This window comes from Calonectris borealis, chromosome 11 (assembly GCF_964195595.1).
Source record: "Calonectris borealis chromosome 11, bCalBor7.hap1.2, whole genome shotgun sequence".
Classification (NCBI taxonomy): domain Eukaryota; kingdom Metazoa; phylum Chordata; class Aves; order Procellariiformes; family Procellariidae; genus Calonectris; species Calonectris borealis.
The window spans coordinates 7,281,759-7,308,294 of NC_134322.1; the positions used below are offsets into that span (position 1 = coordinate 7,281,759).

Here is a 26,536-nt window from a genome sequence, read left to right on the forward strand (position 1 = left end):
ATCACCAATTTGACCTCCTGCCCAGCTGGAATTTTTTTTTTTTTTTGAACAGAAATAAACTGGGGCCCCATGTTGGAAACTGGGAAGCTACACAAAAGCAAGCAATGAAATAAAGCCAGAACAATGACCACTTCAGACAGTCTAGGGGGCCTTCTGCACATCGTCCATGTCAAAATTTCCTCATCCCAAAGAACTTCCTGCAAAAAACACAAGATGCTTTTATTACCGAGTGGGTGGCATTTGACACAGCGCGCCAGTTGGCTGGGGAAGTCGATGAACCACGCGTTATTTCACTGCCACCTTTCCAATGGGACATTCCTTGCAGGAACACATCTCTCTAATCTTTTTTACAGTTTAGTCACACGTTCATCTAGATTATACCCTGCCATGCCAACCCTGAAGTCTAGAGTTTAACAGGGAGGAAATCAGCTCACTCTTCTTTCTCTCCTTTCTCCAATTCTCTTCATTTTGGTGGCAACATGCCCCTCTCCCCAGACACAGTGATTTTGCAGTGGTGAAGCTCACGCTAATACAAAGCATGGAGAGCAAAACTGAGTTATATCCTAGCAGTATCCTAGTGTGGGCTCCCCTGCTCCCCTATTTATTCTCCCTGTCTTAGTTGATGGCACTGTTCACGTGCTCAGCACACCCGGGGATGGTTTGCAGAACTGTGGTCACGATTTCTATGGATCTTAAAAGATTTTTAAGATTTTAAAGATGTGAAATATCGATAAATAAATTAACCTGGAAGCAAAGCCGAGGTGACCAGTGGAAAGGCAAAAAAAAGTAAATCTGATCTAGAAATTCTTGAGTTGAGCAGCTACACCATGCTGAACCAGCAGCAGAGGGAGGTCTGACCCATGTCCGATCGCAGTTTGAGCCCTGTGATCGCTTCATTTCACATCAGGGCAGACGTTCCGCGTTGTAATGGAAAGCCGCCGTTACCGGCGAGGAAATGGCGCTGGCACCGGGCGCGGCGGAGCTCTGAGGAACCCGCTGGGCCGGGGGGGCGGCGGAGGGGCCGCGGGGCGGGCGCGGAGGAGGCGCCGAGGGCCGCGGTACCGGCCGCCCGCCCCCGCCGGCGGGCCCCGGCCCCTGGCAGCGGGGCCCCGGCCGCGGGAGGCGGTGCCTCTCGGGGAGGCGGGCCGGGCCGGGCCGGCCGGCGCTGCCTTCCGGGGCTCGGCACGGCGGCGGCCGGAGCCGGGCAGGATGCGCTCCGCCGCCCCGCTGCTGCTGCTCTCGGCCTGCCTGCTGCTGCTGCCGCTGCTGCTGCCGGCCGCGCCCGGCGCCCACGGCAGCCAGGAGCCGGCGGCGGGCCCGGCGGCGGCGGTGCTGAACGGCAGCCGCCTGCCCGCCGAGCCGGCCGGCGCGCCCGGTAACCACAGCGGGGCCCAGCTCAGCCCCGTGCCCGCGCTGCTCCGTGACCTCTCCGCGCTGAAGGCCGCCGTCATCGGGGCCTGCGCCCTCACGGCCGCGCTCATCGCCTGCCTCCTGCTCCGCGTCTTCAGGTAGGGCCCGGCCGGGCCGCGCCGCGCCCTCCCCCGGCAGGTGCCGGCTGACGGGCCAAGGCCTCCGCCCGCGGCCTCGCGGCTCCCCTTGCCCCCGGCCGAGGAGGAGGAGGGAGGCCGGGGGTCGGGTGGGCTCCGGGCGAGGCCTGCCCGCCGGCCGAGGCAGGCGGGAGGCGTTAAGCCCCGTCGGCAGCGCGACCTCCCAGCGCCTCCCCGGCGAGGCGGGAAGCCCGGGCGGTACTGAGCTCCTCGCCTGTTCATAGTGCTTCTAAAGCCTGGCTTCAAGCACGGCGTGCGTAAACGCCTCGTGAAACTCCTGGGCAGTCGTAGGCCTCGAAAATCTGCGTCTTCCTCCGCTTCTGCAGAAACGTGGGGCAGGAGTTGGGTTTCAAGTGGCTTTTTTCAGGTGTGGGGTGCGCAGGTCCCAGCGCTGCGCGAGGGGCCACGGCGATGGGCTGGGACCGGCACGGGCACAAATCCACACACGGGAAGCTCCATCTGAACGTACAAAAGTTTTTTTGCTGTGAGGGTGGTGGGTTGCTGGGGCCCAGGGAGGTTATGGGGTCTCCATCCATGGAGATACTCAAAGCCCAACTGGACAGCCGGCTGCGGGGGGCCCTACTTGATCTCGAGAGGTCCCGTCCAGCCTCATGCGTCCTGTGCACCCATGGGATAATGCAGATGCCACTGCTGTAGTAACTCATGCTGGGTAAAAAAGACAAATCTTTCCTTTTCCTTTTAATGAAGCTTAAGGAGATAGGCTTGAGGAGGTCCAGCATAGCCAAAAGTAGATGTTGGTTTAGACCACAGCCTCGATTTGACCGGAACTGTGATGTGTAACCGGACTCCCCGATGTTTCAATCAGGTAGATTGCTGATGGATACAAGCTCCCGCTCCCAGCACAGAAGCGAAGACACTCCCGGTCGCTCGCAGAGCCGGGAGAAGTGCTGGTGAGCAGCAGGAAGCTGGGCAGAGGTTTGCATCTGCTTGGCTCTTGTGTCTCATCCATTTAGCGTGGCGTAACCGGCGCGGGCCAGTTCATGCGCTGCCCTTCGTGCTGCTGAAGTCAGTTGGTGCTGGCGTGTGCTTGAGTTATCCAGGCAGCCCTTGAAACTCGTGTATCCTCTCCCACTGCGAGGGACGTGAGCAAATTAAACTCAGTCCCTTTAGAAAGCCAGGCTTCCTCTCGGCTTGTTGCCAGAGCAGAAGAAAAGCAAATATTAAAGCTCCATTTGGCATGGTTAGTGTTAATTATTATTTATCCCAGGGTAGTGGCAAGAGTGCCCGCGGTGCACTAGAGGCTGTCCCTGTCTCGTGCAGTCTGCAGACAAAAAGTTGTTGCCTGTTTGTCCCCGGCTTTGCCGGAGAAGATTGCAAACTTTCAGTAGTTAACAGTCATCTGACTTCTAGGTAGGGGCAGCAGGAAAGAGCCCGGAGAATGGAGCAGCAGGCTCTCGGCGGCAGGGAGGAGGTGTGCGCCACGTCTCAGGTGACAGAAGTAGTTGAACAAGTGGAGTTGGCGAATTCTTCCTTGTTCTGTCTTCAAGCAGCTCCTTTGTATTTACATGATGGCTGCAGCTGAATGCTCTGCTTCTGAATTAATTCCGTGTAGGAAGGGCAATGTTCACAACAGTGTGATAAAGCGTGATCTTAAAGACCGAAATGATAAGAACTGATATTTTCTAAAGAAATTGACATTTAAGTAAATTCTTCTTATGTGTTGCAGCAGCTGGCAAAAGACAGTGCGATAAATTTGCTCATTAAAGTGAGGTGGTTTGGGAGAACCCAGTAAAATGTTGAAGAGAATTTTTTTTAATCAATGTAACCACTTTGCAGCTTTATAAAGTTGTCATGGTCAAACACAGCAGAATTGGTAGTAGGTATATGAGCTGGAATTAGGAAGCCTATAACTAAGTGCGGAATGAAAAGCTTAAGTTTCTACTCCTAGTTCTCTTTGATCCTGGAGAGTTTATTTCCTCTGCCTCAGTTTCTTCTGGGTATAAAGCGAGACCTTGTGTCAAGGAGACCTGGCGTAAGGCTGAACATTTCTAGCCAAAGAAAGCAAACTGATAGCCTTTAAAGACCTTTCCTTATTCCATAATCAGCAAAAACAGGTCCAGGTTAAAGTCACCTTGGGAATGATGGATTAATTCTCCCATGCCAAAGTCATCGTCATGCAACCGATCAGAGTTAATGCAGCATTAAAGATATGTAAAAAAAGGAAAAACCACCTTCTGCGATCTCTCCTACATCTTTAATAGAACCTGCAAGGAAAATGGAAAATGAAGCTTTCAGCTTCTGAGTGTGTTTCTTTATCTGACAGAGCAGTTGTTTGTAAACAGTTATCCCAGCTGCAGATGAGACAAGAATACCAACAGGTATGTTTGTACAGTGTCACACTTGTAGCTGACAATATAGATCGGAGGAGATTCTGTCGCAGGAGAGATAAGGGATTTACCCTCAATAAATGTAAAGCTTTTCTCCATCAGAGTAAGAGCTTTGTTCATACTTAGTCAAAAACATTGAGATTTTCTTTCTGAAGTATCATGGATTCCTATTAAAGAGATTTTGCTGAAATCCAATCTTTGATTAAACCTTCACTGTGAAATCGCTCTGGGTTGCTGGAAGTAAATTATCCTTTTAGATATGGGTTGTAGAGATGAAATGAACTAGTGAGTTGCCAGATACTCTTGTCACAGGCATTGGATTTTTTTTAGTACATTTTATTCTTTTATACATCTCGTTTTTATGTATTTCTAGGTATATATTATTTTCCTTTTTTTGTTCAAGCAGGGATAGATATATTTCTCCAGCTTTCCAGCTCTGTTTTTAAGACAATGCTCAGAGATTCCTCTTCATTCCTTTTGGGAGTGTTATGCTCTGAATTCATCTGATGGTCCCGTGATTCAGAATGTGGTATCACCCAAAGTGGTCTGAATTTCCTTTCTCTCTGTGGCTACTAGGGACTATGAAGGCCAGCCAAGACTTTGCTACTTGTCTACATGTGTCAAGGCCTAATTTGCTGTAGTTTTTTTTTTGGCAAGCTAAGTTCTGAGCTTTCTTTCTTTCCTATACCCCTGGGCACTGCATGCTCCCAAACCAAAACCATTTCCGCAGCAGACCAAATTTCATGTTATTCTCAATCAAATAGTTGGGTAAGTTGCATTACCAAGAAACGCAGTGTCTTGCAACAGCTTATGAACAGTTCGTGCGGCTAAATTCCCTCTTTGATCTGTGTTTTTGATATTGCCTTTCTTTCTACCCCCGTATTGTGCCCTATTTCTCTCTCCTGGTGCAGCTCAGTTCATTTCATTGCAATGCAATTCTTGGGATCAGCTCCCAGGAAACACAATTTTTCAAATGTGGCTATCTGTGCTGGTAGACCATATGCCTTATGGGGAAACTAGATAAGTTACGCCTGCTCAAATGGGCCAGCTGAAAGCAACCCAAAGCTTTAGTTGCAGAAAATTTTGTGCTCTAAGTGTTTCCTGCGTGTCTTGACCTGTCCTTGAATGAACTGAAACCAGGCTAGAAATGGCTGCTATTTATCTAGATTTTTAGAGAGAAGTTACCTGCCTATTTTGTAATTCATCGCTTTGTTATGTTGCTTGTTGTTCAATTTTGATTTCTTCCTCAAATACCACTTTAAGCTTAGTTTTCCAGTAATTGCAAAAGTGGTATAAATTACTGAGATCGAGGAGAGAGGTTCAAGCGTATGATCATAGAATACAAGACCCTTTATTCTATGAGCTGGGCAATTGCTCCAGGCCATCCAAGGCTTAACCCCAGAGAGTCTGACTGATTTAAAATTAATTAAATATAACTATTATAACTAGTTAGAGTACTCCCGCAAAGACAAGACCTCTGCCAGGAACAGGAAAGAAAAACTCACCATTAAAATGACCTTAAACGGTGAAGAAAAAAACCCCAACAAAACAACCAATGCCAAAACATATATTTGTGACCCATGTTGAAAGCTTCATTTAAGCTGCATGTAGTTTAGTTAGGGCCACAGAGAATTACGCATGGGACACTTGTCCTGGGTCTCAGAGGTCCTGTCTTTGGGAAGACTGAATTGTCTTGATGTGAGCGTGACAGCAAATTGGCAGAAGAAAGGGAGAGGGGATCACTGTCTAATACCTTCTTGGGCTTTTGACAGCTCTGATGTGAAGAGTCACAACAGAGGATGAATGCTGTTTCTTGTTGTAGGATTCACTGCCTTGAAGAGTTTAGGTAGATTATAAAAGTTTCCATAGCTCTGCCCTATAAACCAAGGATACTTCTCGAGCACATCTCAGATGATACTGGTCTGACTGTGCTATGATGTTTGGAAGTGCGTGCTGGCACTGGTACTGACCACCAGATGTGAGTGGCTGTATTTTAATTACAGACATCACTGCTTCATTGAACCAAAACAATATCCCATTTAAGTGTTCCTGAAGTTATTTCCAGTAGCAGTCTCGGATCCATCCCTCCTATTAGCAGCGCAGTTAAACAATGGGACGCTTCTGTTCTTTGTGGCCACGTATATTCCATCCTAAGGACTTGATTGTTAGAAAACAGCACCTTCAGTTTGCTACAGCAAAATGAATATCCAGAAAACATGTGAGGACTTAGCTTCGTGGTTTAACTTTGTCGTATACAGCACCATCCAGAGAGCAGAGATACCCGGACAGATCAACAGTAATGAAATATGGGTGATCTAATTCATCAGCTGGTAATAAGCCTGGAGTCTTCCCAGGTTTATATTTCTGTATTTTTTTTTTTAACTGCTAAGGGAGCCCATTAACAGCAAATAAACTAGTCCCAATTCCATTCCTGATATAACATTGCTGCAGTTCTAGGAGGAAGGTTGTAGCTGGCTTAATTAGACTTCCAATAAGCACTCTGCTAAGAAGGGATAGGGTTTTTTTGGGGTTTTGGGTTTTTTTTTTTTGCAGGGGATGGTCCCCTCCCTCTGCATCTCTTGGCAGGAAGTGTTAATGCTAGATTAGAAATGCAGAGACCTCTCTCTGAGTCAAGAAAAGCATTATCTTTGAATATCAGGGTTGTTGACTGAAATAGATCAGAGGCGTAAATAATATAATGAACTAGTGAGTTGACTTGAGCATTTACTCCGCCACGTGATGGCTCAGACAGGAGGATGAAGTGCTGCATATGACTGGTGCTTGAGCAAAATAGCCCCTGGTCAAAATAGAAAGACACAAAGTCAGCGTTCTGCTCCAGCCCATCTCTGAATGTTGTCCCTCCCGGCGCGGAGCAGCGGAAGGAGTAAATCTGATTTCTGATGACCTGACCCTGGCATGGTGCGAGGTGCCGCAGGCACACTGCCCAAGGGCAGTGCCAGTGTGCAAACACCACTGTGGCTGAACAGCTCAGGAGGAACTGGAAACAGGCTCCCACGTCCAATAAGATATTCTTTATCTTCTCTCAATTAAGCGCTGTGCTCACTACGCCTGCCTTCTTTTAACACCAGTGAGTTGGTTTTGGTGGGAGCAGCACTGGTTCTAAGGTGAAAAGTTGATATCCCTGGCTGCAGTTAACTTTTTTTTTTCCTCCTCATGATGATTCAGTGCAAGACCTGTAGCAGCCTCTTCTAATTACAGGGAAGTCAGACAGCAGAAGCAATGTGATTTTTTTTTTTTTTTTTTTTTTTTAAGTGGAAGAGAGTTTTCTGCCCAGTACCGCTTCTACCCTGGCTAAACCACTCAGGGAGTGTTTCAGCTTGTCGTTATGCAAGGGACATACTCTGACCACAGCTTCCAGCACGCTTCTTGTTTGCTTTAAAAAACCCCACACAAAACGAATGTGGCTGGAAAGGAGATCCTCTCTTTGCCCCTGAGGGCTAACGTGTCCTGATCCTATCCAGGAGGCCTCCAAAGTTCATGAAACATTTGTATTCTGTAGTTCCTGCCCTGTGCTACTCTGCTGACTCTGCTGTCTGTCTGCAAACAAAAGATGCTGCCTGGTCCCACCCACTGGATAAAGTGCTTTTCCTTTTACGTTGTCGTCGCTGATGATTACAGGGATCCTACTGAGATTCGGGAGTTTTAATGTGCAACAGTTTCCTGACGGGCAGGCTTATTTTGTGTGCATTAGGGACACTCCCAAGGCTTTCCTTTAAAGTTAGCTTGGGTAATTCTTCTAGTATTTATGAAGCCTAGGGGAGTCGTTCAAATGAGCAAGTGTGAGAAAACTGACCACTGAAAAGTACGGATTAATGACAAATCAGCTAGGTAATCTGGTGTAGAAATAATTGAGGAAGAAGAGGCAAGGAAAGACTTTTTTCCTCTGCCAATGGCAAACAACTGATTGTAGCAGCTTAGCCAAAAACCAACAGCAAAACGAGCTTCCACCCTTTTCTAAATGAGCACTGTGGTTAAGTGAGGGTTGTGGAGGATTGATAGATCACTGTGCAGCGAGTTCTACTCCAGGTCCTCTTTAAAGTGTGGCCCAAATAGACTAATTAATGGCTGGAGGCTAAAGTTTTGCATTTCTAAAAATACCTATTCTGCAGTAATTGTTTCAAACACTCCAATATTAACTGTTGTAAGATGAGCTCTGTAGAATAAGTTATGTTTTCTAACGGAGGGAATGAGGGAGGGTGTCTCTCAATAAGGTGGGCCTGATACGCAGATAGGGTCTTAAATGGGTGAACCTATGGAAACTCCCTGTGGACTGTACGTGTAAGGAAAAGTGGTAAGGCTGTGCTTGGTTTGTTCTGACAGGTAGACACAGGTTAGTTTTGGTCTATGTTTAGGCTTCACAATGTGAGTAAATGTTTCTTGTAAAAGCAGCGCATTACTTGTAAGATGAGACCTCTCTGCATTACTTTGCTGCTAGGTCTTGGCTGAGAAGCAGAATAATATAAAGAAGTGTTTTCAAAAGGATTTTCAAGTGTTTGGGTTAAGAGTCCTACTGTATTGGATATAAAATTGCTTGTTTCAACAGCAGCAGTAATAGAACAAAGCACCCTGTGCTCTACGTGACACATCGGCACAGATTGCTATAAAGATTAGACAACAGGAGATGACTTTCTTCTCGCTTCTGATGCAACCTTAGCCTTCAGAACAGGGAGGAAATGCAAACTGCTCCATCCCAAGGGCTGGGACCTGTTTGTTCAGCCTTGGACTACTGCCCAAAAGCAGTGTTAGGCAGAGGCACTGAGACTTCCACGTCAGAGCTGTTCACCGACTTAAATTTCCTTTACTTTAAGCCTGGAGGGGACCATTGCGGTGGAGATGCAAACGCATGGCTTGAGTCCCAGTCTGTCTGTAACGCACACACCTCGGTTCTTGCTGCTGTGTAACTCTTTAAAAAGCATCCGTTCTTGATGCAAAAATGGCAGTGTTGAACCCGGCACACCTTGCATGACGTGCCAGGGCAAGACCTCTTGACGGTGAAAGTGTACTCATGACGTGCTGTCTGCTCAGAGCAGTGGTTGTGATTACCAAAAATTAGGGGCTGCTTGCTTGTGCCTGCACCAGCTCCTTTCTCATGTTTGGCAGTTGCCAGTTTTGTTTTATAAAAGGTGAAGGGGAAAATTATGCAGTTTGTTAACCAAAAAAATCCACTTTTCTCCCCAAAGGCTAGCCATACACATCAGCACCTTCTTCAATGTATAATCACAAAACTGGATTAATGCATGAGCACTGTGACCCTCCTAATATGCATGAAAGGAGTAGGTGAAGTAAAAAGGACCCGCGCAATTCACGCTAGAGGCAGAGAATTAGTTGAAAAGCTGCGCACCAAGTGTTTGTTAATTGAAAATAAAAGCAAGTGTTAGAAAATAGGTGTCTCAAAACTGTGGGACATGCAGGCAGTTGAGCATCTCCATCTAAAAAGGAAAGTAAGGCTGGCGTCTATGGGAGGAGAGGTGGTAGGTACAGTGAGCTTCAAATGACAGTTGATTATTTTTCATAGCACTTAGCGTAGAGCATGAAACTTCTCAGACAAGTCTCAAGGCTGTTGCTCTGGAAGTCCTGAGCTTGGCTCGATAGCAAGAAAAGAGAGCAGGCTGTTTGTACCCAAACATCACCACCCCTTTGCTCCTAATCCTGCCTAGAACATTCCCTTGTCTCCGCAGGGTTTAACCTGGGCTTTCTCATCTAAACGTGTTCACTAAACCTTTGGCTGCTTCAGCTGATTAAGCTCGCGTCTCACTTACTGAGCATGGCAGCAGGAGGATGCAGTGGGCTGCTCGCTCATATGCCTGCCCTGGATGCCAGAGGATCTCTGGTTTGTCAGCGGCTGACAGACTGATGTCAATCTGGATTGCAGTTGACGAGAACCTGTGCTCTACGCTGACAGGCACAAACGGTGGCCTTGGAAAGGCAGCGGGAGGGGACCAGGCTGGCTCCGCAGCCTTCGTGTCTGGGGAGGTCTGAATCAAACAGGGCAGTGATTCAGTGTTGGTGGGAACAGCTTCAGTCTCTCCAAGGAATACTGTATAAAGACAATGCTTCCTTCCCCACCTCTGTGTTTCAGGTCTGGCAAGAGGATTAAGAAGACCAGGAAGTACGACATAATCACCACTCCAGCCGAGCGGGTAGAAATGGCTCCTCTGAATGAAGAAGACGATGAGGACGAAGACTCAACAGTGTTTGATGTGAAATACAGGTACTGATGTGAGCCCGTCCGATTAGGCTTGCTCACTGAGCTCTTATTAGTGAAGACAGCTCTTTTTTCCTCTGCTGGGCCAGCTTGGCAGAGATGAGGCAGTCACAGTTTCCCTTTCACTTTGCCCAAGTTATCAGTCTCCTTTACTGTCCCTCTGCCTGGTTTCTCGGCACACATTGCTCTGTACTCTCCTGCCTTTATAATAACCACATCGCTACCCCAGGCTGTCTGCCCTCCTCTTTCCTCTGCAGAGCAGCACAACGGGATACACGTGCCCCAAACAGCTAACAAGGCTTAGCAGACTGAACTTCCCCTCTCGGGCAGCTGTTGGCAGTGGTTCCTGTGCGCTCTCAGTGTCTATGCACGCACTGGATGGAGGGCTGTGGATCCAGGGCCGCTTGCCCGGGCGCTGCCGTTGGCCTGAGCCTGGGAGGGAAACGATGGCGAATCTCCACCAACCTCTGGGTTTGTACCAGAGCGCTCTCATGTTGTTCTGTGACAAAGAGAGGACTGTGGTCCCTTGCTGATGTTGTTAGCAGTTATCCCTTCGCAACAAACTTTCCTTAAATGCGTTTGTCTCTTTGAGATAGAAGCGGTGTGACAACCCAGAAGCGGTGCCTATTCTGGGCCCGAGATTTATAGCAACCACTCAGTACATAAAGATGCTCCACATTGATTTATGGCATCAGGGTGTCTGCATCTCTTATTTTTATTTGCATCAAGCCATCCATAGCATTTGAGTTGCATTCTCATCCAAATAAGGCCTGCTCTAAAAGCTGTCTCACTTTGGCTGAAATAAGCTCTCCTAATTATAAAAACACAGATCTTGACAACTCCTAACTGGAGATTTTACTCATGTTGCCTATCTCCTGACTTTGGAAAGGGGGAACATTTGCTCTAAGCACGTGTGCCAGCATCTAAAACACATACCACCACACGCTCCGCTGGTCGTTTTCAAAATAACTGCATTATTTCTCTATAAAAGTCAGGCAATAGTTGGAAGCCATGAAACAATGAAGGGCGTGAGTCGTGCCTTTATGCGTAAATAATCAGTTCTTGAATTAAAAGACTCCTATCAGTCTTTGCCTGACTGTTGCCATTCTCTGTAGCTACCCTGTGTTTGCAGTAATCATTTCAGCCTGTGGAGTTTTTACTTTGGGACCAGGCTTTGTTAAACCCAGAGTGCAGAGATCTGTCTCGCCAGGGCCTACTTTAACAGCCCGTGTCTCCTACCCCTTTTCCTCTTAACTGAGTACTTTCTCTGTGAACTTTTGGTAGCGAGGTCAGAAGGGTTTTCCAAAGACTGAGAAAGAAGTTTCTCAATCATGGCAGTGCTTCAGGATAAGATGTCTAATAGTAAAATACTAGATGAACAATGAAGAGAGCTTGCCGAAAACCATCTGACTCATGAGAGCTGTGGTCATGTTATCTGACATTGCTTCCCTGGAGCACACGCTGTGCTGATGCTTTCACAAAAGTTATTCGGTCTTCCTGGGTTCCTTAGCAGTACAAATGGCTCTTCGCCTTGTGTGATGCTCTATTTGGAGACCGTAGGGATTTTTGGTTCTTAGCCAACCAGTTCTCTCTTCAACTGTGGGAATTCCTCCTTTCTGCCACAGTGCAAGAGCTATTAAATTCCACATTTTCTGAAGTCCTTGCAGTTTCAGACATACATTTTTTAGCTCAAACAGAACTACCTCAGTTTAGAGGGAGGGGTCATCTTACAGACAGCCCCTTAGCAGAACTGATTTTGGGAAAGCTGCTTTGAGGATACATTTGCTGTTAAAGGTACCAAGTGCTCTGGTTCCTTTGTGCAGCTCGAAGACTGCATCCCCAAACAGTTGCTATCTCCTGTCACCAGTAAAGACACTTCTTTGCAAATTTGAATTGCTGAATTTGACCATTGACAGCAGTCAGTATCAGTTGTGGGGGCTGTTCGGGTTTATTCAAGCAGCCTCCTAGCAGCGGTGCTTGCTTGGTTTATGGCACGACAGACTTCTGGCCCGTCTGTGCTACCAAGTCTTGGTGAGGGGATTTTGACCAGGTGCTGCTTTGGTGACTGTACCATTTCTGGGATTGCTTTCAGAGAGGCTAAACGTCATGCAGCCCTGTGCTACGGCAGGATCCACTGGTGCAGTGCCACGGCTGACAAGAGCCATTATTCTGATTTCCTTAATTCTTTATTTCTTTGTGATATGCAGTACTGAAAGATATACCTATCGGCTGGACTGCCCATCGTTCAGTGTTGTAACATACGTGCTGCCATATCTACATCAGAAACCAACTTTCCATAGCTGTTCAAAACTAGAATTTTCAAAGTCTCCCTGGCTCCTGTATATCACATGAAATTAGCTGGAATCTTTTGTCCTGTTCATTTTTGATTTAAAGGCTGTGAAACTATGGGGAAAATGGTCCATTCTCCATAAAGTCATGATTTGCAATGGTGTTTGCTCAGTCCTTTCCACTAAAAAGGCACCAAAAGTATTTTTGAAATACAGGCTTCTGAGAAAACATGGGAACAGAACGGAAAGGGAACCAGTTTTCCAGAGAGCAACGCAGCAGGGACATGTTAGCTGTGATGGAGTATAAGCATTATTCAGTTCAAGCGTTACTTATATGTACTGTAAGACAATCCTATGCTTTCACATCTCTAGGGAGCATGGCAGTAGGGAAAAATCTGAAGAGCTGGCCTGGAGTGCCATGACATTAGGTACCTCCTGTGCATAATACTAAGTACACTACCCCAATATTAACCTACTCTGACTGATACGCAGGTCATAAATAGAGTCTTGTTTTGGGCTTGTAGCATAAGTCTTTGCTGAGGATGATGTAGGTAGGCTCTGGGCTGGTTTGTTTAAGGTCCCCTCTCACAGTTGAAAGATCTGTACGGGCACTTGCATCTGTGTTTGGGGGATTCATTGAGATTTTGTACTGTCTGCCCCACGTAATGCAAAGGGCACTCTAATTAAAAGGCAGTTGGTGTCTAGCAGCAACAGGGGAGAAGCGACATATACCTCTCCAATTGTTCTCATGCAGTTAATTTTCTTTCCTTTAATGCTTTGTGTATTTGTTTCCAGTCTTACATGAGGCATCAAAGAACAGCAGACAGTATAAATTGGGCTGTTGGATGAAGGTTGTTACTTCTTTTTTTTTTTTCCCCTAGATTTTTTTTTCATGAGGTTTTGGGCTCCCAGTAGATTCCACACCCCACTTCCCTTGGGCTGTGGAGCAATGAGAAATAACCACCTTCCTCCCGTAAAGCAGGCTAATGAGACCACTTCAAAATCTTAACCAAACACAGTCCTTTCTGTGCATGCAAAAGCCACCCACTGCCTGCCTCTGACAAACGCAGAAGTGTGCGTGCACCGGATTAGATACCCCCTTTGCGATCTCATTTCAGTAGCAGGGAAGCAGTTCTGTCAGTGGCTTCTCTAATCCTGCAAGCACAATTTCTGTGTGACAAGAGGCTGAAAGTATAAATCAAAGATTGTCACAGAGCAAAAATGCCAAATCACTTAGACTTTAACACCTCCTTGAAAAGCTTCATGGAAACCATTTTTTAATATGGAGGATTGTTTTCTGCGTGTATTTGCTCTGCTATTGAAAGAGGCGTTTGGATAAAAATTTCAGGAATTGTTCTCAAATTATATAGAGCTACACAAAGAAAGCAAACTGAACATGGAAAAGCTGTTTGTTTTTTGATCGCCAGTTCAATCTGTGCTGCTGAAGGCCAAAAAGTATCCCTGTCCAATTGATTTTTGGACCATGTGAACTGTATTGGTCATCATTTTCCAGATGTCAGATATTTTTTCATGTTTTATGATAGGATTACACTTGCTGCATATCTTGGAAAATGAGTTAGTGGAAAGCCATCCTCCAAGTGTGCTCTTTCTCATCCCACCAATAGATCTTGATTTTAAGATTTCCCTCTCTTCTTTGCTACTTTAGCACTTTCTTTCAAGAAGGCAAGGAAACATTGCACAGGTTTCATGATCTTCTTCTTGATGGGGCTAAGCCATTGATTCAGTAGGCATTTGGCACTGTGTGATACTCAAGAAGAGAGGAGCAAAAGAAAGTAGGTTATAGGCAAATGTCCCCAACAGACTGGTGTCCATCCCCCATCACAGAGCACGCCGCTTGTTTTGTGTAATAAGAGAAAAGAGATTAAAACAGCTGCAAAAAGAACCAGTTTCTGAAAAGGTAAATAAAATTGTTAGCTTATTAAGCTTATTAACTCTAGCATAGCTCATTGGGGGATTTCTTGTCAGCTTCAATAGAAAACTGAAAACAAGTACTGAATAAATTCTGTGGCGCCTTGCACATGAAAGGCTTTGAAAACACTTCAGTAATCTGGAATATCAGAGTGTCCCCTCTCCCTGCTGCCTTGCAGCTGTCGGAGGCAGCGCGTTCTGCTCTTGCTACGCTTGCTGAGCCCAGCTGGGTGCATTTCACAACCATCCCTGCAGAACATTTCGAGTCCGGGGTGCTGCGTGCCACATGAGAGCCCGGAGTCGGGGGAGAACTTGGAATTTAAATGCCAGAGCTGGAATTGTCCCAACCCTGATGTCAGGCTCCTAAATAAGTACTGAAAGAAAGTTTCTCTTGGGACGGATTGAAGCCTCCATCCTTCCTGTCGGCTAAGTGAAATTCCTCAGTTTGTTTTCTACATGGATTGTCATTTTTCCCTCCAACAGCGGCAGCACTAGGAAAACGCAGAAGCATTTTAGGAATGCATCTTCCAAAGCGCTCTTGAAAGCGGAAAGATTTATATGTAAGGAGTAGTGGCAGGCAGAGGGAAGAAGACAGTAACATTTATTCAACCACCATGGGACTAAAGGGCTTTTGAGAGCTTGCAGGATGTTTTAGAGGAAAGGTGCACCATATGTAAAGGCTGGATTCTAGATTCATCCCTTTTTCAGGCACCGATAGCATTGAACTGTGTGGAAGCATCTTCGTCACAGTTGCAGGGCTCAGCCTTTGATGTGCTCGAGTCTTTTGGGAGTCTCCGTAAAATATGAGAGTTGCACTATTGGTGTCTTCTCTTTGAATATGTCCTTTCCAGATCCGGACTGTGTGTGCAGCTCTGAATGGAGCATGGTATTGCCTGCTTGTTACAGCAAGGTGTTGACTCTCAAGGGAGCAGCTCTAATGGATTTTTTGCCAGCAAAAGCCGCAGGCCGTTCTGGATGATGCTAGGTGAACTGCGCTGGGGTTTGTAGCAGCTTAGTTTGTTTTTTTTTTTTTCCAGCAGGCAGCAGTGACAAGTTGTGTATAAATGGAGGGGTATCATTTATCGTCATCTGAAGGGGGTGCAAATCACTAACACAGTCAGCTGCTTACTATAAATACAACAAATTGCCAAAGCTTTGGTGCTGCTGTTAAGGATTTCCCATGGGTCCACAGCAGGGGAGGAAAGAGATGATCAAAAAGCATTTTTTTTTGTTTGGTTTTTGAAGGCCAGGTTCTTTCCTCACTTGGCTGTAACAGTTGTAACAGAGCACACCGCATTCTGCTGGCTCGTTCAGTCGATTATACACTGGCAGTGCAGTCCTATGGAGGGCTCTCACCTCCTTCATGGAGTGTAACGAGTTCCTATTAAGACTTTTTTTTTTTTTTAGAACTCTGAAGCAGTTAAAGCAGTAGGGTGTCAGGAGGAGAGTCCGTAGCAAGGAGGATAGTCCACATGTGTTGGTTCTGTAAGGGGCTGCACTGGTGTGAAAAAAGCTGTGAGGTCCGAGATGCTGTTTCATGTGCAGTGAAATAGCAGCTCCCCTGTGCACGCTCCCTTCTCTGGTCTGCACAGCGGCTGGTCACAGGATCTTTCAGCATCTGGGTTTTGTCTGATATAACTCCGCTCTTTATTTTGCTTTGTCTAGCTTCTCCTGGCGTGGTGTTAAGATCCCATCAGTGCCCAATGTCACCATAGAAATCAACTGCTGGAGGGAACTGATGGCAATCACAGTGAATAATGCTGCCTTTTCTTTTGTGGCTCGTTGGTTTTTTTTCCGCTTTTCTCATCTCTGCCTGTGAGCTATTTAATTGCAAATCTACAGCTGTACTAATTCTTCCTGCTTTCCAGGTAAAGCAGCTCCATGGAGCGTTGGTGCCCTACAAGATGTCATTCTGCTGTCGAGGGACCTGCTGAAGCCATAACTGTGAAAGGGGAGGCTTTCATCTCTGCAGCGTTACAACCAAACCAAGCCTCACCTCCTCGAGGTGCTGTTTGTACAGCAGGCTATGGATCTTCTGACCAAAACATCACCATTCAGTTCCCTGGCTTCCAAACTGCTGTGTTGGAATGACCAGAGTTCCTCTTTGCAAACTCAGCTCTCTCTTGCTTTAGGAGGGCTGCAGTGTCATTAAAGCATGACAAGATGCAGCCCTGTGTACAGACTTGCAGCTCCTTATGGTCTAAATAAGTTTTGCAGAAGGAAGAAGACAAGGAAGATTGAACCAAGCTGCCCCAAGGACTTATTTTCTAAAATCCTAATTCAATACTTCAGTCACTGTTAAACTTTGGTCATTGTTAAACAGATCATATGTTTAAAAAAAAAAAAAATCAAGAAGTGTATTTTTTGGGCCTTACAGAGGTGACTTACGACTTTAGGTGGTAAAAATGTAAGCCATGCTGAAATGCCACACTGTATGTTTAGTGTAGGATTTCTGGAGGGAGGGGGTGAGAGGTTGACTCATGTAGAAAATTTTCTTGACTTGCTACTGATTTTTTTTTTAAAAAAACAACAATTGCACTAAGCTTTCATGATGACATTCTCATTGTCCCAAGGAGCTCTGATCAGACCAACTTGAATAAATGAGACCACAGGGAAATAGGAAGAATCAGGCATGCCCTAAACTACAACAATCTTGGATTAAAGAAGATATATTTTTGTAATTTTCTGCACTTCCACAGGGAGTAAAAACAGTGTTTTGTACTGTCCTGTGCTTACTGTAACTTGTCTACAATTCATCTATATTACCTTTTTTCTAAGCAAAATAAGTCCTCATGTGGAATGATTAGATTGCAGAAAGAACACCTTATTTTTCATGGAAGCTTCATATAAGTGATCTTAATCTGTATCAAACTGGAAGTTTTCCCCTACCACCTGCTTGACAAATCCCATTTAACTCAAGGATGCATTTTTAACCATTGCTCCCTGCTGTGCTTTGTGCTGCAGAGGTCAGAGCTGTGGGATGACACTACGAGAATTAAATTGCTGCATCTGGATGGATTGGGTTTAGGAGACCGCAAGCATGTACACTTTCCAGGTCATCGTTAGAAAGGGCAAACCTAACTGGTTTCGTTTCTTTGCTTTGTGGTTTTCCTTTAAAGTAACCACAAATGCAGTTCAGACTTCTCTTTGACGTGTTTATTCTCTGTTTTTACTGCACTCCTTAACACCTTTTATTTTGGGTTTTTAAGCTGGCTGGAACCTTGCTTTTCTTGGGGAATGCACGTTTTCCAATTGTTTTAGGATTGTCCCACTATTTGCTTGACCCTCTACTAGCTTCCTGCAGTTACAACCCCTCAAGGAGACTGCAGAATATCTGGCAAAGCACCATCCTTGCAGCAAGCTGCCAGTTTTGGGGTTTTTTTTGAAGGCCGATTGGGATTTGAGGCTTGCTGAGAACACTGAACTGCTTTGTCATGATACCGCGACTTACGCCAGTTCTGCACGGTTCCCTTGGGCCCTGCAGTCAGTAAAAGGAGGTGAAGGGGAATTTATTTTTTTTTCCTTTCCAGCAGCCTTGCTCTTTCATCAAAGCAGCTCCCGTAACACAGCTTGCTTTCCCCAGCCGTGACTCAGCAAAGGCTTTGCAAACAACCCACTCAGCCTGGATGGAAAAATCCCACAGCAGACTGTTGTGTTACTATTAGTCATCAAGGCAATATGAAAATGCTATGTTATTTTCATTCATGGGATGAATTTGAGTCATTCCATGTTACCGTTACTAAGCAATATTTAACATGTCAGCTGCGAGGTGAGGATGGGGCCGAGCGCGTTGTGTTCTGGCTGGTAGGAATCGCAGGGACCAGCAAGTTGAATGATGCTGTGGGTTGAGATAAGATCTGGGGCTCTTTCCCTGCCTAGGTAAAACAGGTTTCAGACTTAGGCTGGATGATTCTGAAGGAGATCTTGTGTCTCTTCAAGACTAAAGTACTTCGAAGACTGGGAATTGAACTTCTTAGGCAGAGTCCTTTTGAAGTCAGAGAAGTGGTGATGCTGAGAGGAGAGAGAGAAGTTAGAAGTTTCTGTTTGCATTTGCAGAAAGAGGCGATGGAGTGAGGTGGCTGCCCTGTCTTGAGCAGACACCATGGCAACACGTTCATGTCCACTTCTGCCAAACTCATTAAGCTGAGCATCAGGCATGCTGGAACAGTGGTGGAGAGGGAGTAAAACCTTCTCTGTCCACAAAAGGTGAGACCAAGTTATGTAGGAGAGAGATAAGAGGAAAAGGTGCATAAAGGACACTTCTTTCCGAGAGCGAATCAGTTCTTGAAATCAGGAGTTTTTCCACCAACTTCAGGTCACTTGCTGAGTTAGGTTGGCAAAGGCCACCCACTTTTCTTGCTTGTGGCTAAAAGATCCCACCATTTACATAAAGTGGCCAAATTTCAGTGCTGGACAGGGACCAGGTATTTAAGATGTTGGAGATGGAGGTGCCCAACTGCCACTGGGATGCTCTGGCTCCTCGAGGAGGTCCCAAATCGTGTGCCATAAGCTAAAAAGTACTTACAGAGAAGCAGCAGCTTCTTGGTGGAAATAAAAGGCCAACCTCACCAGTTGCTTATGGTCATGAAAATAATCTGAATGCTTTGTTTAATACTCAATTGCTGTTGCAAATGTGAGGCAATGTTTACCTCTACAAAAGTTGCTGTATGTGATTTAAAGTGTCTGGTTAAATATTCTATAACTATATTTAGTTAAGATTTTAAGAGCACTTGATGTGACTCATCTAATAGTATATATATGAATATTTTTTTAATGGTAGGAATTAGTTTAAAACATAGTTTTAATAACTTGGACTGTTTGGTTCAGGTAGTTCTAGGAGTTCATTGGAGAAGAAATAGCCATTAACCACTACATGAATGTTTTACCTTAATGTCCTGTGTATCTTACACTGCAGATTTAATCTCATTGTGACTAATGTGTCTTAGTATCTGCTGCTATTTTGTGTTGCATAGTCAAACTTGCTTTGTTCAAGAGCATTTTTAAAGGCGTATTTTTTGTTACAGAAAATAAAAAGAGAAGCGTTATTACAGATGTCTGCCTGTAGCTCACTCACTGCTTATAAAATTCACCGACTGGTAGCAGAGTCAAACAGAGCAAGTAAATTAGAGGCTTTCCTATTTGTGCATGCTGTGCTGTGGAGGAAAAACCCTGCACAAAATTGCAGCTTCTTTACTCCAACCACACCCTGTCACTGGAGATTACATTTGAGAAGTTGGTGTGCCATGCTTGCCTGCAGAATTAAGTCAGAAGTACACAGATAGCTTTGTATTTGGGTTTGGTTTTTGTTTTTTTGCCTTTTCCACCTGGAAGATGTGGAAATGACTGCAAACACTTGCTTAGCACACTGACTTGTGCTATTATAATGCTTATCCTAAGCCCAAACTGACTTGTAGAAGTCTACAAGCCCTAATGAAGATTGAACACACAAGCATTAGTGCATTTGAACGTTTTGTTCATAACTGTTCCTTCCAATTCACTGTACGTGGTATAATCTCTGCAGGGTGGCGGGCTATGGTTTTCATTAAGGGGTTTTTTGTCTGTTAGATGAGTTTCTGCTGCTGCAGTTTTTGTGTGAGGAGTTATCAGGACCATGCGTTTTGTTTTGTACAATTGCTTGAACTTTGTTTAAAAATGTTTAAGAGAATTTGTCATTGTGACCAAAACTTCTTTTTAAGAAAAGATTGGTAAGACTAGTTTGAATGGACTTCTGATGTTTCAGCAGAAACTGCCATCATTAAACACGTTCTTGAAATCCCCCTTGTGTTGTGTGTTATGTTTAGGGAGGGAATGGGAAAGGGGCTGTTGCTTGTTGAAGTTTGGTGAATTCGGGAGCCTCGTGCGATCCCTCGTTAGAGGGCTGCGAGTCCCTGCAGTGCAAATCCCTTTGTCCTGCGATCTTGAACCAGAGCGTGACAAGGGGAGCAACTGGTTTTAGCAGCACGGAAGAGGAATATAATCACACAAATATAGTCGCACAAAGTCTCCATCGAGAAGCTAGGCTTACGCCTGGATTCAAAAGGCAAAACTCTCTGCAATACAGAGGCTATCTCAGTACCTTCAGCTACAACCACGCTCGGTACCTTGGAGCCCACAAACTGCAGACCTGTTGTCCCAGACCCCAAGCCCAGTTGGGTGAACCAAGCCACGTCCCCTCCCTGGGGCAGCCAGGCCACACCACAGCCGTGAAGCAGGCTTCCTTCCGCTTCAGTCTTGCTTGACCAAGTTCCCTATCTTTGAAGCAATTTTGCCTTGTGGCTTTCAGGGCATGGCGAGATGCTGAAGTGCTAGAGGTAAGGGACAGGGCAATCTGAGGCTTGCTCGTTTGTTGTTGTGCACATTTCAGCAGTACTCTAAAGACTGTTTCCCTCTTGCGCTATTTTTACATGAAGTGCAGACAATCCTGGACCCTGGAGCAGCTACAGGACAGACTGAGCCCGTACCCCGCACATGAATCGGCTCTGCTGCTCTCCTCTCCCACATACCACGTGATTGCTCCTGCCTAGATGTCTTCATCTCTTCAGTAATAGTCTAAGAGTAATTCAGTGCTGCAGACAAAAGGCAGCTGCTGTCCAGCTGGTGCCTTTTAAATTAAGTCCTGCCAGTAAAGTAAAGCTCGATCTGATTCAAAATACTTAACAAAATGTTACCAGGTTTCAGGCACGAGCCAGCTGTTGTGCAGCAAAGCTGGTTTGTGTAGGAAGTTCAAGACCCATCAAGGTGAGCCCCAACCTAACACTGAGCTGTGGCTAAATAGGACAGGCTCCCCTTAGCATAGGCTGCAGAAGTGAAGACGCCAGGCAGCAGCTGCATCTCTGGGTGTACTCAGAAAGCTGATGAGATCTCAAGTGGAAGATGAGCAAATGACCAAAAATCTAGTGTAAATTATTAGCTAAGTAAGAGCTGAAAAGCTAGAGCTTGATGAAGATGATTGCAGCTGATGCTCTGGGCAGAGCTGCTGAGGCTCAGTTTAGCCCTTTCTGAATTTTGACATGGGGGAAACCTGAAGATACAACTAAGTTCTTGCACAGCAAAGATTTTCTCAGACACGTCTTCAGATTTTTTTTTTTAATGGCTCCTATTAAAGGGTTATTTCTGCAATATCTAGAAGAGTTCTGCATGGGCCAGAGTATAACACGACTTTCCCTCTCCTGTACGTGACTGTTGCCACCTTCGTACAAGCTGCTGCTCTTATTAGCAAGTCTGCGCGCCAGTGTGAGGTTGACTGAACAGAGCTGCCAAATACACATTCATAATCCTGGGAAAGGGAGGGGGTGCCTTTCTCGTGTCTCTTGGTGTCAGTGATCTTTGGATGCCTTGATACTGATAACTGCAAAATTGTCAGCGATGTTTGGTAAGTGCTGTCAGAGAGACATCAGCTTAACACTGAGATGATTTGAATTATGCCTGACAACGAGCTCTATTAAGAGTACGAAACAGGAATACCTCTAATTGCTTAAGACCAACTAGTCTGTAACTAGGCTGCACAAAAACATCATTGAAGATAGTTCATCTCCCGATCAGCTGGCAATTACCAATTTCTAAGAGACCAGAAACTCTTCTAGCTCTGGTTTCTAACAGACATCTACTCCTCTGAGCTCAGCCAACTAAGCTCCCCGTTGCCTCGCTTCTCTAGTGACCGCTTGCTCATGGCACATTAAATGAGCTGAATACAATTCAAAACAGCACTTCTATCTCACGAAAAACAACACTTCACTTCAAGAAAGCAGTATGGAAGGGGTGGCCATTGCTTTTAAAGCTAAGCAAAGGGTCTTAAAGATCTAGATGCAGTTCTTGATGGCTTGGGAGGCATAAAACTGGTTTCTAGGCTTTTCGCTCCTCTCCTGCTGGTTTCTCATAAGCCATCTTGTTCACTTGCTTCCCTCCACATTGGGGGATCGGCAGCACGGGGGAGCCCAGCACCCCCCCAGCTCCAGGGGGTGAACCTGCTTAGGCTGTGGGTGGACGAGGCAAGGGGAGGCAGGTCCTGAGGGGCTGGAACAGCTGCTTCGCCGCTTCAACCAGCATGTTCAGTCTCTATTTTGGAAGAAATTACAACCTTAAATACCACAGTAAATCCTTGTCTGCGACTTTCGGATGGGCATTTCTTGCCAGGTAACAAGTCTGTTAAAGGGATACAAGGGGGCCTGGGTTGATGTGGCTGGTCCTTATCAGCTCTGATGCCAGCTCAGAAGAATCACTGCGATGCCGCTGAGCAAAAATAAATAAAACGCTTCAAATCATCATCAGTTCCTTGAGGCATCACTTCTAAAACCTTTGCCTGCCCCCTCAGCTGTTTTTCTCTCCCTCCATGAGTTTCCAGACTGCCTCTGCCCTGATACAAACATATTTAGCTGAAGAGAAGCTCTTCTTTACAGACACTTTTCTCTTCTCCTGCCCTCAATTCATAAAGGTTTAAGCTCAGGTCAAGAACATTTGCCATTTCCCCACTTCATTTCTGCCTGGCTGTCAGCAGAGTTGTCTCAGCAGCGCCTTTTGGACAGTGTCTGAAATTACCCAGCTCTCTCCCTCTCCTTCCGTAAGGACTCCTGTGGTACGGATCCCGGTGGCATCAAGATGGTTCTCAGGTAAACAGAAAAAACAGTCTATTTAGGAATTTCTCCCGTTTCCTTTCCTTGGTCTGATAAATGTTTTTGTTGTGTTGGACCAATTCGTCTGGTCGACGGTGAAGCAACGCCATCAAAGCTCAGAAGTGAATGCCACCCAGCTTCCTCCGATATTTCTGCCACCAATTCCCCAGTTACCTTGCTCCCATCCCCAACTGTTGTGGGTTACCTGCAGTTACAGATTAGCAACGCCCTTGTGGATAAAACTATAGCGAAGGAGAAATAAGGCTGTTTCTTTTGGAGTACCGAGACAAAATACTGTTGCAACAGCCTACTGACGAAGATGGGTCTTGCCAGAAAAGCAGACGTTGGCCAGAGCGCTCCTGAGATCCTCAGGACCCACTAATCCCCAAGGTTTGCTCAACAACACAAACCCTAATAAACGGCTAAGAGAATCCACATGCCCAGCCTGTACAGCAGCAAAGAATATCCATCCCCAGCACAGGTCAACCGCTTGACACTCCAGGCTCTAACCCTCTCCCTAAAACCACCCCATGCTTTGGGTACGGGTGTGGGATACGGAGGCTGTGCTACACCGTAAATCCAACCACTCAGAGGTGACGTTCGCCATGGCCTGCGCACAGCAAAGCGCGCGGCCCCAGGTCCCCCAGGCACGCTCGCTTCTCCTCTTGCATGGCCATGGATCAGCCTTTGGTGGTACTGCTTGGTAACCAGCAAACTTCAGTGCCACTGAATTCAAGGTTCCAGTCTGAGCTCCTGTAGTTAAGAGTCAGGTCTATTTAAGCGGTATTAGCATTCCTGAAGCTTGCTAAGCTTAAATAAAACAATAGTACCACTCAGGATACTTACAGACAGGGTGAGGTTTTTGCTGAAGAGCTGCTATTTAATGAGCTGTTCAAACGAACAACTTACTGCGTCCCCCTGCGTATATGTAATATTTTTAAAATCACATATTTGCAGCACATTGTTTGCTACTGTTCAAGGAAACAAATGATTTGCTTTTAACATAATCACTATCAGAAGTAAATTATTCATCATTTGCTGCTTAGAAGTTAAAAAGGGAATCTGAATTTCTTTTTAGTTCCTTCCTCTTTTTTATAATAGATATACAAGCTGCAGGGCACACTTTTATGCTCCTGTAGCCAAGATTTTGTAGAATTGACTAATAATCTTTTTTGCATATTTATAAACACTTTATTATTTATTAATGGAGCATTTCAGGAGTAAATTTATAATCCTGCCATGTGATCTCAGCCTTTCAGAGAAAAATGGTTGCTCATGTCAAGGAGTTGGAAATTAGAGCTGGCATAACAAAGAAATGAGTGAGAATATCTCATTAGTGTGAAAGCAAACAGGCAAGAGCCATTGTGAGAATGAATACATGCACGCAAGATGGCTCAAAAACCCCACGTTAGGTGTCAAATACAGAACATGGCACTCAAGATGTATCAATTCCCTGCTCTGCTTGCGATAAACCCAGAAGAACATAGTGTAGCCGTATAAGAGCACTGGTCCAATGCACCCTGCACTCACTCTCCAAGGTGCCATTACTGCACTCGGCCACTTCATCTCCAGGAGTTTTGTAAGCTTCAGGAGTTTTGAAGAGACTGCTGACACCCTCCTCGGTCAATTCAAGCCTAAAGACCTGTCGTGGTTTAACCCCAGCCAGCAAATAAACCCCACGCAGCTGCTCGCTCACTGCCTTCCCCCCCCCCCGGTGGGATGGGGGAGAGAATTGGGAGGGCACAAGTAGGAAAACTCGCAGGTTGAGATAAAACAAAGTAGAATGATAATAATAACAATGAGAACAACAACACTAACAGAATATACAAAGCAGGCGATGCACAATGCAACTGCTCACCAACCGCGTGTCACGAACTGGGGGGGGGAGCCCCCCCACACCCCTGGTTTTTATACTGAGCATGACGTCACATGGTGTAGAATACCCCATTGGCCAGCTGGGTCCACCACCCCAGCTGTGCTCCCCCCACCCCAGAGCTTCCCCTACACGTGGCAGGGCATGGGAGGCCGAAAAGAGAAACCAAAAGTCTCCCCGGTGCAAGCACCACCCAGCAACAACCAAAGCATCAACAGCCATCAACGCTCCCCTCATACCAAACCCAAAAGACAGCACACCCCCCAAGCTACTGGGAAGAAAGTTAACTCTGTCCCAGCCGGAACCAGGACAAGACCAGATCCAGGTGTCCCATCACCTCCCCTGCTAACGCTGGAAGTCACAGACTGCTCACCCATTGCCATCCAGTATCAAAGCTGGATTTTTCAGGCAGAAGATGCTCAGGGACAGGGGCAAGCAGCAAACAGGCACATGTACACGTAAGTTTTCTGATACCATCACCACTTCACTTAATGATAAAAGCAAAACACCCTCTAGCTACTCAGAAAAAATCCTCCGAGCTCCTTTTTTTAACCTTACCTGTCTCTAGGAAGCCCCTGGAGATCCATCCTTGTCGAGAGCATGGAGCTCCTCTGATCTCCACAAGCTCTTTGCTAACGAGGCACCTCCCAACCACCTTATACCACTTGCAGTGATTACTCCACTTGTGCCCTTTATAGTTTTCTGGTCTTGACCAGCATCCCATCAAGTGACCCAACGCCTGCCAGGTGCCTTCCTTGCTAAAGATGCTCCTTCCATCCCAGTCCTCATCTATCAGACCCAGGTGGAGGAGGAAGCCCGATGAAGAAGGCACAAGGCTACAGATCCAAAACAGAGTTGGCAGCTTGTGTAAAGACATAGTTGTGGGCTGAAGGTTTCTGAGTTATGTAGGTTCCCCAAATCACAGCCCTTTAAGTGCAAGGGTGCTGAGGCTATCCCGGTGCTTGCACCGTGGCCGTGCTTCCCCTGGGGCACTGGTGGAACGTGCTGGTTTTGGAAGCCGTATGACCAGAACTTCACGATACAAGGCAAAACCCTTCAATGGCTTCAGCGGTGTTGCATGCATTGCCTAGCCATAGAAGATGCTTTCTCCTGGCTGCTTCCAGCCATAAAATGAATGACACTTGCTACCCCCGTGCCAGGGCAGGGTTATTCAGCTGTTTAACTGCGTGGCTGGGCTTGGCATCGCTACCCGCTGCTTGGCGGCTGGCTTTCTGCGAGGCTGAGCTTGCAGCTCATGCCAACCTCTGCAGCCTGAGCCACAGGAAAGACCTCACCGAGCTCCATCTCTTAACCAGGGGTTCACAGGTCGAGCAGGATATAACCATCCTGCACAGAGGGCTGCAAAACCTAACGCTCCAAGAAACCTCAGGTCAAAAGCCTGGGAACCGCATCCGTCTCTTTTTCGATCCAGAGCTGGCAAGCAGGGAGCGTGTAGCGAGGTCTCTCTTGGTAAGGGAGAGGTGATTAATGAGTCTGGCTCATAAAAGCTTGGACAGAGAACTGAGGAGACCTGCCGGGCTCTTCAGCAGCAGAACAGGCAGCCGGGTGCAAGATGGGTCTCCTCCCGTCACGGAGAGCTGCTGAGCAACTTGCCCTGCGCCGGAGGCATCAAGGGGCTGCCGCCGTTACGGGGCAAAAGCCTCTGGAAGGTGACATTTTCTGCACTCATTTTATTTTATTTTTTCTGAAAGGAAC

General features: G+C 46.2%; 2 protein-coding genes across 2 annotated transcripts in view; one reads left to right on the plus strand and one right to left on the minus strand.

Annotated features, from left to right (window-relative positions):
• The window catches only part of CHD2 (chromodomain helicase DNA binding protein 2), a 309,839-nt gene that overhangs the window by 119,798 nt on the left and 163,505 nt on the right, over positions 1 to 26,536 (minus strand). The gene's annotated exons all lie outside the window — the stretch shown is intronic.
• FAM174B (family with sequence similarity 174 member B) lies at positions 1,170 to 20,113 on the plus strand. The gene is made up of 3 exons (XM_075159861.1): positions 1,170 to 1,508; positions 9,996 to 10,127; positions 16,207 to 20,113. The coding sequence occupies exons 1-3, from the start codon at positions 1,210 to 1,212 to the stop codon at positions 16,208 to 16,210; spliced, it is 435 nt and encodes a 144-aa protein (XP_075015962.1). The 5' UTR covers positions 1,170 to 1,209; the 3' UTR covers positions 16,211 to 20,113.